General features: G+C 50.8%; 4 protein-coding genes across 4 annotated transcripts; 2 read left to right on the top strand and 2 right to left on the bottom strand.

Annotated features, from left to right (window-relative positions):
- Positions 1-4840: 4840 nt before the first annotated feature.
- Positions 4841-6362, bottom strand: BKA67DRAFT_352219 (uncharacterized protein). Its single transcript, XM_046096371.1, has one exon. It carries the CDS (start codon positions 6263-6265, stop codon positions 5279-5281), a length of 987 nt encoding a protein of 328 aa, XP_045956566.1. The 5' UTR covers positions 6266-6362; the 3' UTR covers positions 4841-5278.
- Positions 6363-6809: 447 nt separating this feature from the next.
- On the top strand, positions 6810-7991 carry BKA67DRAFT_352211 (uncharacterized protein). Its single transcript, XM_046096370.1, has 2 exons — positions 6810-7428; positions 7657-7991. The coding sequence occupies exons 1-2, from the start codon at positions 7050-7052 to the stop codon at positions 7908-7910; spliced, it is 633 nt and encodes a 210-aa protein (XP_045956565.1). The 5' UTR covers positions 6810-7049; the 3' UTR covers positions 7911-7991.
- Positions 7992-8508: 517 nt separating this feature from the next.
- BKA67DRAFT_520965 (fungal-specific transcription factor domain-containing protein) lies at positions 8509-11415 on the top strand (the record flags this gene model as incomplete). The annotated part of the gene is made up of 5 exons (XM_046098227.1): positions 8509-8657; positions 8750-9920; positions 10046-10315; positions 10368-10509; positions 10574-11415. The coding sequence occupies 5 exons, from the start codon at positions 8509-8511 to the stop codon at positions 11413-11415; spliced, it is 2574 nt and encodes an 857-aa protein (XP_045956564.1).
- Positions 11416-13418: 2003 nt separating this feature from the next.
- Positions 13419-15593, bottom strand: BKA67DRAFT_573490 (Alpha/Beta hydrolase protein). The gene is made up of 5 exons (XM_046103358.1): positions 15313-15593; positions 14839-15252; positions 14530-14765; positions 14080-14474; positions 13419-14021 (listed from the first exon to the last, which is right to left on the bottom strand). Exons 1-5 carry the CDS (start codon positions 15491-15493, stop codon positions 13478-13480), a joined length of 1770 nt encoding a protein of 589 aa, XP_045956563.1. The 5' UTR covers positions 15494-15593; the 3' UTR covers positions 13419-13477.
- Between the last annotated feature and the right edge of the window lie 7 nt (positions 15594-15600).

Below are 15600 nucleotides of genomic sequence, written 5' to 3'. Positions count from 1 at the left end.
ACACACCTCGCACCATCGGCAGTTTGTGCTCCAATACCAACCAGCGTCACAATTGGAGTGGCAACAAGTGTTTGACCAGCGCCAGGTAGTGAGAAGCTATAGACTGTACCACTAATCGCATCCGCAGCGAACAGAGCGTTACCCTGGTTAGAAAAGGCAGAACTGTATGTGGCCCCGGGCAAGGACAACGGGTATTGTCCCGCAGTTGTCCATGTTTTGGTTGATCTGTTCCACCGCATGATGTACGTGGTAAGCGCGTCGAACAGGCCGGTACCGCGTGATACACCATAAAGATTATTTCCACCAGCAGTGCCTGGAACCCAAGCCCAATCGAGCACGGTATGTGCTGGAGCCGCTGAAGTGCCAGATGCCACGACTTGGCCGAATGTGGCAGAGCCTGGCACCAGATCGACCTGCGTCCATAATGTGTTGGTGGAGTCAATCAGCCAGTATTGCGCGTTTTCATCAACCACACCAGCAACAGAATTAGCGGTCAATCCAAGGGACCCGAGATCTGTGTATGAGCCATCTACCGTAGAGATTCGGATAAGTCGTGAGGGGGCGTCGCCCATAGTGGCATACAGGAAGCCATCCTCGAGGTTGAAGCCAAGAGAGTTGACAGTACCGCCGTCACCTACAGCAAGGTTGATTGGTACCGTGACGGCAGCGGAAACTATATTCAGGAAACTAAAGACGAAATCTTCTCGGAGGAGTGCATTATCCAGAATGTAGTAAGCTGGGGCGTTGGTACCGCAGAAATCAACGGCTGATGTTGGTGTGGTAGTGCCAGTTGTCGAAGTTGCAGACGAGGAGGAGATCGCACTTGTGCTAGCACTTGTCGGTGTAATCACAGCGCTGCTTGTCTGGGTTGACGCATCAGAAATGCTAGAAAGCACACTGGAGAGCTCACTCGAAAGACTGGAGAGGATACTGCTCGGATTGCCGGTGTTTGTTGCTGTTATATCAGTGACTTGACTGGCAATGCTCGAAATGACGCTAGAGATCTCGCTGCTGATGCTGGAAAGAATGCTTGACGGGATATCCGAAGTAATTGGCGCGCTGGTCGTAGGCGCAGTAGTCGTTGGTGCAATAGTAGTGGGCGCAGTAGTGTCAGCAGTAGTCGTTGTTGGTACAGTGGTAGAGATACTACTGCTGCTGCTTGTGGGTACTGAAGGCTGAATGGGGGTCAAATCCCCTGCTACATTACCTGCGCCCAGGGTGGTGCCGATTTCAAGTTGGTAGGAACCATCAGCCAGAGGTGCAAATTGAACGACGGAATAAGTCGCTGGAATCGTTGCAGCGTTCAAGGTGCAGGAGAGGATGCCCTGCGTGACGCTTGAGGTGCATTGAAGTGGTGCCGATATAGCGTCACCTACAGCACATGTTCCGATTGTGCAAGGAGCTGGATTCAGCTGACCAGTGGCATCCGAGTAGGTACAGCACACATCTTGGTTACCGTTGTTGGGCGTTGTCACCAGGAGTTGGCCATTCGTGGGGTCAAGACCGAAGGATACCGAAGAAGGGTTCGAGCTCAAGATTGCATCAGATCCAGCCAGGGGCACACTTGGTTGTAGCTGGAAGCCATCCAATATTGTGCCAGAGTTGTCGGCAAAGAGAGGGAATGTTTGAAGCGGGCTAGACGACGAGGTGGTACTGGAGGTGGCGGCTGTGCTGCTGCTTCCGATGGTCGTGCTCGTGGCATCAGTCGCAGAAGTGATGGTGGAAGTGGTTGAAGCGGCCGCGCTGGTGCTTGATGAGACTGCACTGGAGCTTGATGAGACTGCGCTGGTGCTTGATGAGACTACACTGGTGCTTGATGAGACTACACTGGTGCTTGATGAGACTACACTGGTGCTTGATGCCGTCGCGCTGGTGGTCGCAGAGCTGCTGCTTGTGACCGTGCCTGGATTACTCGTGACGAGCGTGACTGGTGAGTTCCCAGCATCCAGACCTGAACCAATTTCTAACTGATAGGTACCGTCTGCGAGAGGCACCAACTGGGTAAGTGTGTAGAGGTCTCCGACAGAAGTGGCAACAAGGGTACAGCTGAGAATGCCATTTCCTAGGAGATCTGCACACTGCAGGGGAGCAGTAGTTGCATCACCTATATTGCAGGTAGAGAGAGAACAAGGTGCCGGATCCAGTTGATTGCCGGTGGCATCAACGTACGTACAGCAGATTTGGCTGTTGGCATCGTCGCCCGATGCAACGAGCACTTCGCTAGTGGTCGGATCGAGGCTATAAGTGACTGGAGATGTCGGTGAGCCGAAGATCGCAGGACTATCAGCAGCAGTATTTGATTGCGGTTGCAGCTTGAGGCCGTCCGCAGTCGTTCCGGAGTCAGACGCGAAGATGGGGAATGTCACTTGTGTGGGGGTGCTTGCAGTGCTGCTACTGGTGCTGCTACTGGAAACGGTGCTTGACGTTATGGCACTAGTAGAGGTGGATGTAGCACTGGCAGAGATACTTGACGATGCTGTGCTACTTGTGAGGGTAGCAGTGGCAGAACTGCTTGACGTCGTTGCGGCTCCGGGGTTGTTAGTCGTCAAGGTAACCGGCGAGTTACCAGCAGCTACAGTTGTGCCAATCTCCAGCTGATAAGTCCCGTCTCCGTTAGGCGCAAGCTGTAGTTGACGGTAAACCTCGCCAAACGGTGTTGCAACAAGGAAGCAGTTGAGGAGGCCACCGCTGGTGACGGGGTCACACTGCAGCGGTCCGGTTGTTCCGTTATCTAAGGCGCAACTACCCCGCGAACAAGCAGCTGGATCCAATTGTGTGGCACCATCAGCGTACGTGCAGCAGATATCTTGATTAGCTCCAGTACCCGGCGCGAGCAACAGCCTGCCTGTCGTTGGATCCAGTGTGTATGTCAGTTGGGGCGTGGTTGAGCCGAAGATAATAGGGGAATTCGGTCCTGACGATGCTCCGTCTTGGGGTTGCAAAGACAAGCCATCTGCACTCGTTCCAGAGTCTGATGCGAACAGTGGGAAAGTTGCCTGTGGTCCGCTTGATGTTGTTGTGCTGCTGGAGACAGAGCGAGAGGAAGAGCCCGTTGTCGAGGATTGGCCGGTGGAGGATGCTACTGTACTGGTGGCAGCATTTGTGCTGACAGTTGAGCTTCTGCTGGTACTGGTAGCGCTGATAGGACTGCTAGTCGACGAAGACACTGGCCTCACCGTGCTCAGAGTTACAGGGCTGTTGCCAGGATCCAGAGCTGTACCGATTTCCAACTGGTAAGTACCATCACTCAGCGGTGCCAGTTGTGGTACGGTGTAGACTGCACCGAGAGATGGTATGGTCAGGAAACAATCCAGCGCGTTCGTAATAGCAGTGCACTGCAAGGGCGCAACGGACGCGTCGGCCACAGAACAAATGTCGATAGAGCAAGGAGCAGGGTCGACTTGGACGCCACCGCTCGAGTACTCACAGCAGACATTTTTGTCTCCGTCGCCATTCCCGGAATTTAGCAATAGCTCTCCTGTGTTGGGATCAATGCTGTACGTCCCTGGAAACAATACTGAGCCGAAGACAGCAGGCGAGCCATTGGTGTTTGTTTGAGGCTGCAGTGTCAAGCCATCAGCCGTCGTGCCACTGTCTGCCGCGAAGATGGGGAACGTCTCCAGGGGACCGGCGGAAGTCGTTGTGCTGCTGCTACTGCTTGTGGTGCTACGAGTGCCGGTCGAGGTGCTAGTAACAGATCTACTGGAGGATGAAGGGACTGTAGGCCTGACTGTGGTGAACGTGATAGGGAGATTTCCAGCTGCAAGGTTTGAGCCGATCTCGACTTGAAATGTACCATCAGGCAGCGGCGCGAGCTGGAGGTTAGTGAAAACGGCGCCAATCGACGTAGCATTCAGATAACAGTTCATGGTAGTGACACCAGCAAGTATAGAATCACACTGTAGCGGCGCGACAGAGGCATCGCCAAGCGAGCACGTAGAGACCGAGCAAGTAGCTGGGTCAAGTGTTTGGCCTCCGAGGGTATATCTACAGCAGATTTGCTGATCACCAATAGCCGGGTTAGAATCTGAGAATGCGAGTAACTCATTTGTGACGGGATCGACAATGAACTTGAAGTCGGACGGCGACGAACTAAGTATGGCAGGAGAGTCAGCTGAACCCGGCGTTTGAGGCTGTAACTGGAAACCATCAGCAACACCTGCACCGTTGAATCCGAACACAGGGAATGTCGGTTGAGCACCGGCTGAAGTAGTTGTGCTGATGATGCTTCTGGTTGTACTAGATGAAATGCTAGCAACAGGTGAAGTGCTAGAAACGGACGATGTGCTATCAACAGACGAAATGCTAACAGCAGACGATGTGCTAACAGCAGATGAAGTGCCAGCAGAAGAGGAGGTGCTAGCAACAGATGAAGTGCTAGAAACAGATGAAGTGCTAGCATCAGAAGTGGTTGTCACGGAACTGGTACCGGTAGTGGTGCTAATGTCACTAGCAGAGGTGCTTGTCGATCCACCGTTACCGGGATTTGTCGTAGTCAATGTCACCGGGGAGTATCCCGGAAAGACTGTGGTGCCGATGTGCAATTGGAAGGTTCCATCGTCAAGCGGCTGAATCTGGGTGTTCCGATAAATCGCGTTGGCAGAAGTGGCATTGAGGAAACAGTCCAAGGTGCCGTTGGCGAGGGCAGCACATTGAAGCGGTGCAACGTCAGCCCCTCCGAGGGAGCATGTGGAGATTGAACAAGATGCTGGGTCAAAGAGAAGTCCGCCGCGGTGATAGGTACAGCAAATCTCTTGGTCAAATGTACCGTTCCCGTTGATGGAAACCAGAACCTCGCCGGTGACTGGATCCAGAGTATACTTTGACGAAGAGGTGTTATTTCCAAAAATAGCTGAGAAGCCACCTGTTCCAATTGGTTGGGATCCGGGCTGAAGCTGGTTCCCATCGGCATCAGTGCCACTGTCACCAGCAAAGATGGAGAAAGTCTGAAGGGGAAGAGTAGATGTGGTGGAGCTGGTTCCAGAGCTTGTGGACGAGGTTCCTGACGTCGATGATTCGGTAGTAGAGCTGCTCTCAGAGGATGTGGTTGCTGTTACCGAGGACGATGATTCAGTGGTAGAGCTGCTTTCAGAGGACGTGGTTGCTGTCTCAGAGGTCGATGATTCAGTAGTAGAGCTAGTTTCGGAGGTTGTGGTCGACGTCCCTGAGATCGATGACAGAGACGAAGAGATAGACGTCGGCACTGTTATAGAAGTTGGGCCGGCCCCAATTAGGGTACCATTTCGGCATTGACCAGCTATTTTCTACGGGTCAGAAACTATTGTCCATGTCGGAAGCATAAAAACTCACCAGAATAAACCACCAGGTCGGCAGGAATACAGGCTGCGGGAGCATCTAGCTCAGTAAAAAGGGCGTACACAGTTCCATTTTGAACCTGGCAGAAGCGAGCGAATCCACCAAAGAATGCTGCGTTCGCCCACACGAGTATATCGCTTCCGATGGAAAAGGAAGTGGTGATGGAGCCCTCCACCGGCCTGGTCAGATCGAGGAATGGAACATTTAGATCAGTGGATATCGATTGACCGGCAGCAAATAACTCTCCATTCAGAAACTCGACAAGGACTGCATTGCTGCAGACATTGGGATTTGGATTGAGGGCTGATCCCAAGAACCCCTGCGGAATACCATCAATTTGACGTTTATGGCGGGAAGACAATTCTCGGCGAACGGGGGCTGCAGTCGCCGTGGCTGCGAGGCGAACACTCAAGATATTGAATGAGGTGGCGGCAGTAGTGGTGAAAATGGACGAGGTGGTTGCAGTTGACGTGACAGTGGCGGTCAAAGTTTCAAGCACACTGGTTGTAAAAGTGGAAACGGTGGTAAAGGTGGAGGTAACGAGCGAAGTGACGGTGTCTGTAGTATTAAGGATGATGGTCGTAGGGATAGCCGTTGTGGTAGTGAGCGTGGTTGTTCGAGTAACAGGTCGGAGAGTGGTGTAAGTCACACAGGGCTCTTCTGGATTTGGGTATGCGTTGTGGCTTGATACCGGATACAATCCGCCGGGATAATCGGTCTCGTGGCCCGGAAGGGGTGCAGCGTTGTAGCCGCCTGTCTCGTACGGGTCTATAGCAGTTGTTGAAGGATCGTAGACAGCTATGTAAGTGACTGTTCGAACAGTACATTGACCTGCAGCCTCTTCCCCTCGTTTGATGGCCCGGAAAACGTCACGATACTGTGGATTTGGCAGCTGCGCGCCCAGTACCAAAGGTGCTACATAGAGCGAAAGAGCCGCGAGTGCCCGCATGGCTATCGGATAAAAATAAAAGAGTAGACAAAAGAGTGTGCAAAAGAGCGATCGAAAGAGTGACAAAGCTTGGGGCTTTGCAGCTTGATGGTTACCAGTACGATTTATTGGTTCATGGCATATATATACAAATACTCCTAGAACACCCAATACAATCTTGAGAATGACCAAGGCTGCAATCTGATGTTGTCAATATCACCAACTAACATGCAAATTTGCAATGTCGATGAATCAAACCTTATCCCATTTAACCTCCACAATTCTGTGATCATAGGGTTGAGCTGACAATTCGTTCCTGAGACACTGTCCAATGGGGTAGAGAGCGACTGGCTTTCTGCACGTGCTTAACAGACGAATATACACATGATTGAATACTATCACTTGATTGTTCAGTTGTTTCATATGATTCTATTTCTGTTGATCCCAGTCGTGATTGTCTTAGTAAGTCAGGCAGACTAATCAAACGTTAATTTCAGGAATTGTTCCATGTTTTAGACACGTCGATGTGAGAAGTTTCAGAAACCAATTAAAAGTCGGCGTGGTTCGCAATCTCCTTTCCTGTCATACGGACGCAACAAACCTTCTCTGGTTATGTCTTTGTGGAACAGTTGTTTGATTACATGGACAATTAATGGCTTTATAATGTGGCGAGACGCCGTGGGAAAGAACAGGATTGCTCAAGCATGAATTTGAAAAGAATATATGAATAGGTCCACCTCGACGTCCAAATCGTTTATGCTTACGACTTTGTCCCAAACTTGCGACTCTCGATCATATCATCACAATGAAGTCTCCGACCTTGCTTGCGCTTGCTGCGCTGGGCACTTACCCAGGCCTTACAGCAGCACAGTTGTATTCCTACTTTACCTCTGTAATCACAGAGTGCGCTGAAGCCACAGATGCGCATCCAACACAAGCCTACCCGACTGAGGCTCCGCAGTTCTCACACGGCTCGGTGGCTTACAGCATGCCCTCTTGTGATTGTGGGTGTAAGACTTGTACATACACAAGCATCTACACTACGTCGTACCATCTCCTCTGTCCTACAGGTGTCACGCCACAAGAGTACATCATCACGGAAACATACGCCGGAGCGCCTGCAATCCCGACCTTTGCTGAGCCAACAACCCTGCCGTATGGATTCACGACAATCGACGCAACGTGCACCATCTGCGGCGAGGAGCCCATCACAACAGTCATCACTTGTCCAAGCGGCGGAGCAACATACGTTGCCTCGGCGACTGATGCTCATAATGGGCTGGCTCCAGTATATCCAACTGCCGTCAGTAACGACACCGGAGCTCACCCTGCCGCTTCTGGCTACCAGTCGACGCATTCCAGCGAAGCAGATGGCGCTCATCCAGTCGCCACGAGCATCGCCGATGCTGCAGGCACTGGCTACGAGGACGAGACAGCCAGCGGTACCTCAACTATTACAAAAACCCTGGCGGAGTCGGCAGTTACCCCCGGATATCACGCGTCACAGTCAACGCAGGCCAGCAGTCCAGAGTCATACCCTGTCGGCCATAGCAGCGCCAACGCCGCACAGTCGACGAAGCCCGTCACCGTCAGCGCTGCCTCCCAGACCTTCACTCTATCGATATACTCGCTTCTAGCTATTGGTTCGATTGTTGCCTTCGTCTAATGTTAAGAACTAGGAGGGAATTTGGCGATGTTAAGGATTTGTTAATTTATATTCAGTTATTGTAAAACTTTTTCTCTTAGGTTATTTATTTTTGATTTATCATATACTTTAAATATAAAAGATTATATTATAAAGTTGTCAAGTTATAGTGGGCCAAGGGTTAATATCTGCCTAATAAATTTACCACGAAGCACCTTAACGTTCACATATGCTGATTCAAATGATGAGAAAACGTATCTATATATTAAAATACAGCATATTGCTTAGCGGTATTGTCTTGACCAAAGAGAGGCGCGCAAAAGTGTCCTTGCGCACCGTATCGCCTCCTGTATCGTATATTGCTCGTGAGTGCCGGATCGCTGCGTTTAGCGCATCATTTCCCCGCCATCCACTAGCTTCGACAGCCAGAAGTCTGCGGTGGAGCCTCTGGCGCGGGACTTGCCCTGGGGGACCCCCTGGCGCAGAGATAACACCCGTACTTGATGATCGGAGTCAACGATCGGGACCAACGCTTTCCAAACACTGTAAGTAGCCATACTACACACCCCTCCCCTGGCCAGCCCGTCTCTCAAATGACTGATTCAACGGCTGCCAAAAGATGGCGTCCAACGGAGACCACGTCGATTTGACTTGCGACACGTGCGACGTCTCCTTCCAACGTAGCGAGCACTACCATCGTCATATGCGCACCCACACCAAGGAGAAGCCCTTCACTTGCTCCGAATGTAACCAGAGTTTTGGTCGTATGTACGTCGCCACCAAGACGGTGCAGCCCTTGGCTAGATAGCTCAGACCCGCCAGAGCACATTCCAACGACATGCTGATCTGCCACCCCTCAGAGACTCGCTTTCGCGCCACCACACTACCATTCATCTCGGCCTCGACAGGCAGCAGAGGAGCGATTCCCAGAGTGAGCAGCGCCGGGTCGCTCAGGCTTGCAAGCCATGCAGTATATCCAAGGTTCGCTGCAACGGCGAACTGCCTTGTCGACGATGCAGCCAACATGGCGACACCTGCTATTACGAACCGAACCTGAAACGAAAGTCCACCAGGTGCATTGCCGACGTCAACCCTCCAGAGAAGCGCAGCAAACCCGACGACAATCATCAGCCAACACAATCTGTACCGGAGGGAAACGAATGCTCCGACCCACGGCCTCTGGTTGACGGGAATGCCGATTTGCCCTTGAGCTCCGTGGTTCAAAGCGACGAGGCGAGGGCCCCAGATCTGCCGTTCCATCTACCGTCGGCCACGGAGATGGCCTGTAGTACCAGCGGAGACGAGCCGATAGCTGACATGAATGAATACTTTACGGGCTTCGACGGCACGAGCTCGAGCATAGGCCACCCTCCTCTTATGACGGACCTGGAAAGTAATGAATGGCTGAGCCAGACAATGGACTTGGGATTCATGTCCTTGTTCTACCAGCCGCTTCAACTGCCAAGCGCCAACGACCGATGGCTGGACCCTCTCGGGCCCAACGCAAATCTCAATGACCATCAAGCCTCTTCTCTCGCGAAGCCTGAAACGATGAAAGGTCTCTACAGCCGCAGCCATTCCCCAGACATCGATGCCGATGCCATGGAACCAAGACAATACCGTCCTATAGCCATCGAAAAAGACGCCCAGTTGGCTTTCCCAGACCTGTCGAAATTAAACGGCGACGATATAGATAATGAAAACCTTGCCCATGTGGAAGAAGTTCCAGCTTGGGTTGGCGAACGAGTCTCTGAGCTGGCTGCTCGAATCGAGCAAGGCTATGTTTTCCCGCGATTCATCAACATACCTATACCCCCACCACCCGTTCTGAATGCATGGGTACAGCTTTATTTCGAATATTTCCACCCCATATTCCCTCTTCTACACAAGCCTTCCTTTTCTGCCTCGAAATATCACTGGATAGTCGTATTTACGACAGCCGCCATTGGGGCTCGATTTTCCAAGTTGCGCGACGCACAAGCTTGTTCCAGAGCCATGTGTGAGCTAGTTCGCCGCATAACAGCTACCATGGTAAGATTTCCCAACACAACGCAGATAGTCAAGTGCTGGTGAAGGGGAGAAAAGAATATTCCTCTTAAAACGACAACGTCGGAGGTGCAAACGTCTGCCACGGTAACTAAAATGTGTTATGATAGTGCGAACAGGAAAACCAGAATGGAAGGGAGCTCTGGATGATACAAACCATCATTCTGAACCACATAGCCCTGATGTATTCGGGCGAGCGAAGGGCTCTCGAAATTGCTGAATTCTTGCAGGCTCTGCCTGTAACACTGGGCCGACGCAAGTTTCTCTTCAAGACGTCCGTACCAATGCGGACAATTCGCTCTATGCAGCTCAAGTTCGAGCAAAAGTGGCAACTTTGGGTTCTGGACGAGGAACGTCGTCGTGCCGCTTTTGCTGTGTGGGTGAGCAAAGTCGTTTGGGACTATTACAAACTGCTCGCTAACACTCGCTCAGCTCCTTGACTCTGCCTTCAATCAAGACTTTGATCTTAGTAACTTGATGCATCTAGGCGAACTACAAATATCACTCCCTCAGACCGACATGCAATGGAACGCCCCAGATGCTCGGACTTGGGCACGTCTTGCCGTCAACGACGGTAAGCCTTACATAGCAAAGCAGAAGGCGGGGACGACTCAGAGCACAACTAATCCACCTTGCAGATCTCGGAACGTCTCGGTCCTTGAAAACAGTAATATCTGATAATGCCTGGAAGATGGCATGGTTGGAGACAGGCTCCATTGGCAAACAAGTGATACTTCGACATCTCACGCGGATTGCTAGTGATCAAGATGGTCACATTCCCCACGTTCCCTGCTTCGCTGCATCCGAAAAGCTTCAGGCAGGGGCAACACTGATTGCTCTTCTTGCTTTGATAGAGAACGAGGCTCCCGAAAAGGCGCTGCCGGACTTCAAAGCCGATACTGTACACCAGATCATGGGTTTTGCAGCTTTAATGACGCATAACTCATCGACTCGACACTACGTCAGATTGCCTTTGAAATTCATGTACGGGAAGATGCAAGACGAGTCATGGAGACAAGCGGCAGATCTATGGGGAAATGCTCCTGCGCAGGGGAGATTGGCCTGTTTTTACGCAGCTCGCATTCTGTACGTCGCTCGGTCCAGCCTGTGTGCCCACTTTTCAGTAACGACTTCTTTATTGCGAGCCGTACTGGTCCTCTGGACATATTCGCAGTTGGCAGAGCGATTTCCCGATCGTCTCCTGTGCCAGGTCCCTGTACCTTCAGTGGTCATAGGACCAAAACCATTGGAGCAGATTGACAGTGCATGGGTGGCATCTGGATGGAGTCGTGTTAAGCTACCTGGTATCAGTAATCTTCTTAGTCGCGATGGCCGGCACAAGTTGTTGCAGGAGACTGCAGAACTTATGAGGTCGCTGAACAATTGGGGCATCAGCAGCACATATACACAGCTTCTGACACGCCTCCAGGAGACGGAGAGGCAGCAGCTTGACGGAGGGGCTTGGTGGAAGACGGTATAACAATGTTACGGCACATTACGAAGTTCACATATGCACAAGACGCTCGTTTCGACTGCGAACGCCAGCGCGGAAGGGCTCGCTATAGCTCCTAATTACACTGATTCGTGCTTGTTTGGCATCAAGCACTTCAAGTTCTGAAGTATTACATATGCGAACCTATATCAGGGCGGTCGTCGATAGTATCGAGGGTAAGTATAATTAAATGCGAACAATCATTGAGACGCAGGATACCTGGTGCTACGAGTAGAAGTTTGACTTATGGTATTTGCTGACGAAGACAGTCCAATCACTATCTTTTGAGCATATGTTTCTACGAATCACGATACACCACCGACCACGACTAGGTTTGTGATTGAACAATACTTGATACATCTTCCCCGATCAACCTCTCCAAGATGGTTCTGCCCACTTGTTGTGAGCCCCACTGATCCTAGTCAATATCACGTCCAAATTCTTCTGTTGGATAAACCATGAACTGTCAGTATGCTATGTCTTGTTTGGATTCACCAAGTTGATCTGAGCAAGTCAAATCACCTTGTCAGCGGTTATTACGCCGTCGAATATTTGGCCCAAGTAGGCCTGGACAACGGGCCGAGAGTCATAATTCGAAGAGAATTTCTGGGCAAGAGGCTTACCCCGAACTCTAGAAACAATGTTGGAATCAGCTCAAGCTAATCTTTCTTGCCGATAAACATGCGCGGCCCGACATCAAGTTTAAAGGCTGGCTGCCGCCATGTTGCGAATACTGGTCTTGTGGTCCTCCTCAGATTCCTCTTCGTTGGGCACCCAATGTTCTGGAACCTACAGATCTTTATTCGCTCCAAAGAAGAAGAAAAAAAGAAAGAAAAAAGTTTGACGATGGATCACCCAAGAATTAGCGCCAATGATAGTTCAAGGAGGTATGAATGGACCGTCAGGTAGCTGTAGACCAGGCTCGGAAAACACCCTTCGGAGGAGTAAACCGACTGCTGGGGTTCAAGTGCAGAATGGGTACGGTAGTTGCTGGCTTTCTTTCCAACTGACTGGGCTTGACAGCCGGCCAGCACTGCCAACAGTTTGCAACCCTTGGATAATCCTTTCATGTGCTCTCCTATTTTTGAGGGTATAGTAGAGCACAGCACGCAGGCTAATGGCAGTCGTATCAGAACCAGCTTTACATTGCTCAGAGTATAGGACCAGACTTGAGCATCATTGACAATCTCAGGATGAGCTTTCTTAGCAGCTACAAAACGAGTGAGGAAGTCGGCTCGTTCGCCCATGTCGGCAGTTGATTCGGAATCCTGCCGCAGTCGATTGTCCATGCACTGTCGGGCAATCGTTCCACTGCTCCCGTCGAACCATCCCCGGAAACGGTACCTGTAATCCTTCTTGCACAATATCTCTACAGCCATGGATGGAGCTTATCTGTGACAAGATTGAGACAATCATTCTTCATTACAATGATCTTGGTTGGGAACTACGGCTTTGTATTACAATCATCATATCTATGGGTTTGGTCACAACGGAACGATAGACATACTTTCTCAACCAGATCAGAGCTAGTGCGTGGTTTTTTGGTCGGGAATACAAGGCGAGTCGCACCCACTGTGAGTCTTTGTGAACTTGGGGAGAGCAAAGACTGTAGTATGAAATAGACTGTGCTTCTATGTCCATCGTATGCAAATACAAAGCTTCGGCCCACCTAGCGCAGGGGCTAGCCACACGGCTCGGCTCCACAAGTGACAGGACGCTCGGACGATGAGTGGTCAAAGATTGGTGGCTTCGGCAAAATTGTTGTCAGCATAGTCATATTTTGATTGTGAAGTAGTGAATACGTTATGTTTCAAAGAGCAGATCAGCAAGGGCACAAGACTGCTGAGACGGCTACAGCCAAGTATGGCCATGACTTGTAGTGCATCAGCAAGCCGTAGTCAGTGGCAGACAGGATGATATGAAAAGAAATTGGACCTCAATAGTCAGATTGCAGCATGACACCTCCATATCATTAGGCACAACTTAAAAATATCACAAGATTCGGCGCACTGTCGTGCCGGTAGTTTCTGGATCTTTCTAAAAAGAAACTCTAAGCAGAAGGGATGATGGGCAAGCTGAGATGACTTGTCTTTCCACCAACATACAGGATGTTATTTCCACTAAAAACCTCTCGGCTGCGGTCTTTGGGATGTTCATGGGAGAAGTTGCCAACTCCTTGGGTGTCATGACCAGCAATTTCAAGAGCAAGGCTCTCCCCGGCTGCCAATACCACACTAGTCGGCCAAACTTCGACGTCCACCTCGTATTTTTCATTTTCAACCACGGGTTGGATCTCGGAACTGAAATAGTTGCGGTAGGGGAGATGTTCCCGGTGTAGCGGGTGAGTCTCATCGACCTTTCGGAGCGATACACGCAGCCAGCCCTTGACGATTGGCACGGGGTCACCCATGGTGCCAGTGTAGAACACCTCCTCGCCAGCAGCATTGATTTTCCGAAGTGTGACGAAAAGGTCAATGTCGGAAGGTGGTATCGAATCAGGCGTCTTGCGGACCCCAGCGACTGTTAGATGAGCAACGATATGACCTGTGATTTCCAGCCTAGACGAGGTCTTATAGGTGAATGATATTGGTTCACTAAGAAAATGTTAGCTCAGATCTGTAGCCGTTCGCAAGACTTTGGAATAGGGTTTACCCTTCAAAGGCATCATAGATGAACGTGCCGAGGCTCTCATTGGGCGTTTGATTCAAGCCTCCGTCAGCAGCCAGAAAGAACTTGGTGTATTGTGTGTCAGGCAGAGGCCAGTCAGCTGCTTCCTTGACAGGAAAGCTCAGTTCTCGCTCCGGATCGTCTACTCCAGCCTCGCCCTCACGAAGGCATATTTTGACTTTTGGCTGCCCACCAGTTCTCCAGCCATCGTAATCATTTCCTTTCAGGAAGGCTTCAAAGAATGACAGCTGTAGTTTTGCTGAGTGAGGATAATAGAATGGAAGATCATGGCGCCCGACGATAAAATGGAGAAACTTGTACTGTGAGCGTGCTCGCAACCAGCCCAAGACGTTTCCGCGCAAGTGAAGTAGAATCCCTCCCTGTATGGGCACGGATCAGCTACCGAAGACAGTAAAGGGAATGAAACCCACTCACCCAGTTAGCAACACTCAGAAGCGGAGTTTCGATGGCTTCAACATCAAAATCACGAGTCTGATAGTAGTCTTCATCTCTGAACTTGTGAACTGCAGTATCCAGAGTTTGATCTTTTCGGTTCTTCAGCAAGGTGTCCTCGTCTAGATCACCTTCGAGTGTGTCGTCGCCCCATTTCCGGGCTGCCCGGCCAGGTTTACCATACTGGTTTGGAGCAACACCGTTGCTCCACCAGAAGTCTGTGCCAAGAACGAAACTGTGAGCACTGCGAGGATAATTGAATTGAGCGCCTCAAGGTCTGAGTAGACTTACCAATAAACCGATCAGAAAGAATTCCACCGTGACGTACTCTGTCGCGGTAGTAGTCACTCATCCCTTCCCATGGAATGATAGCGGCGAGACCTTTGGGCTTCCGCGCGGCCACGCGCCACTGTGTACCCGCGTAATAGCTGATACCGAGAAGGCCAACCTTGCCTGAAGACCACTCCTGCTCAGCGCACCATTCGATGACGTCGAAAAATGCCTCGCTAGTGCCACGAGACATGGTGTCGAGCTCTCCAGGGCTTTGTCCGGCACCCCTCTCATCAGTTCGAACAACAATATAGCCCTGGCCGGTCCAATATGCTGGATCGGGGGTTTCCCACGCTGAATGGGCGGATTTCATTTCCGGGTTCAGCTGATCCCAGCTCTTCTTATAGAATGACCCATAAGGCACATCCTTACCATCTGCGTTAATTGAATCAGTTAACAAGCATCGATGTGAAGCTTTTACACGATGAAACTAACAAGGACCATATGTCGCTACCACTGGATACTTTTTGTCACCAAAAGGAGCAGCGTCCTTTGGTAAGTACACATTGCAGCGCAGGATACCTTTCTCGTACGTTCTCAGAGGAACATCCACGTTCTTCATGAATATATAGGGGAACGAGTCCCCGTCCACAATCAAAAACTTGTTCTCAGCCATATTTGCTGCGCGTAGTGTGTCGGTACTATTTCGTTGCGTGAATATGCTTGCGGCGACATATTGTCCAAGATATAATTCGACTCTTGTATGTCGATTAACCATACTTG

This window comes from Truncatella angustata (genome assembly GCF_020726525.1).
Source record: "Truncatella angustata strain MPI-SDFR-AT-0073 chromosome Unknown BKA67scaffold_6, whole genome shotgun sequence".
Lineage (NCBI taxonomy): Eukaryota > Fungi > Ascomycota > Sordariomycetes > Amphisphaeriales > Sporocadaceae > Truncatella > Truncatella angustata.
This window is presented reverse-complemented; position numbering and strand designations above follow the sequence as displayed.

Coding starts and splice junctions, on each gene's coding strand:
- BKA67DRAFT_352219 (XM_046096371.1), bottom strand. CDS start 6,265: ATGCGGGCACTCGCGGCTCTTTCGCTCTATGTAGCACCTTTGGTACTG.
- BKA67DRAFT_352211 (XM_046096370.1), top strand. CDS start 7,050: ATGAAGTCTCCGACCTTGCTTGCGCTTGCTGCGCTGGGCACTTACCCA. Junction 7,429..7,656: donor CACGACAATCGACGCAACGT/GCACCATCTGCG, acceptor CCGATGCTGCAG/GCACTGGCTACGAGGACGAG.
- BKA67DRAFT_573490 (XM_046103358.1), bottom strand. CDS start 15,493: ATGGCTGAGAACAAGTTTTTGATTGTGGACGGGGACTCGTTCCCCTAT. Junction 14,766..14,838: donor TCTTTCTGATCGGTTTATTG/GTAAGTCTACTC, acceptor TTCTTGGCACAG/ACTTCTGGTGGAGCAACGGT. Junction 14,475..14,529: donor TTCTGAGTGTTGCTAACTGG/GTGAGTGGGTTT, acceptor GTGCCCATACAG/GGAGGGATTCTACTTCACTT.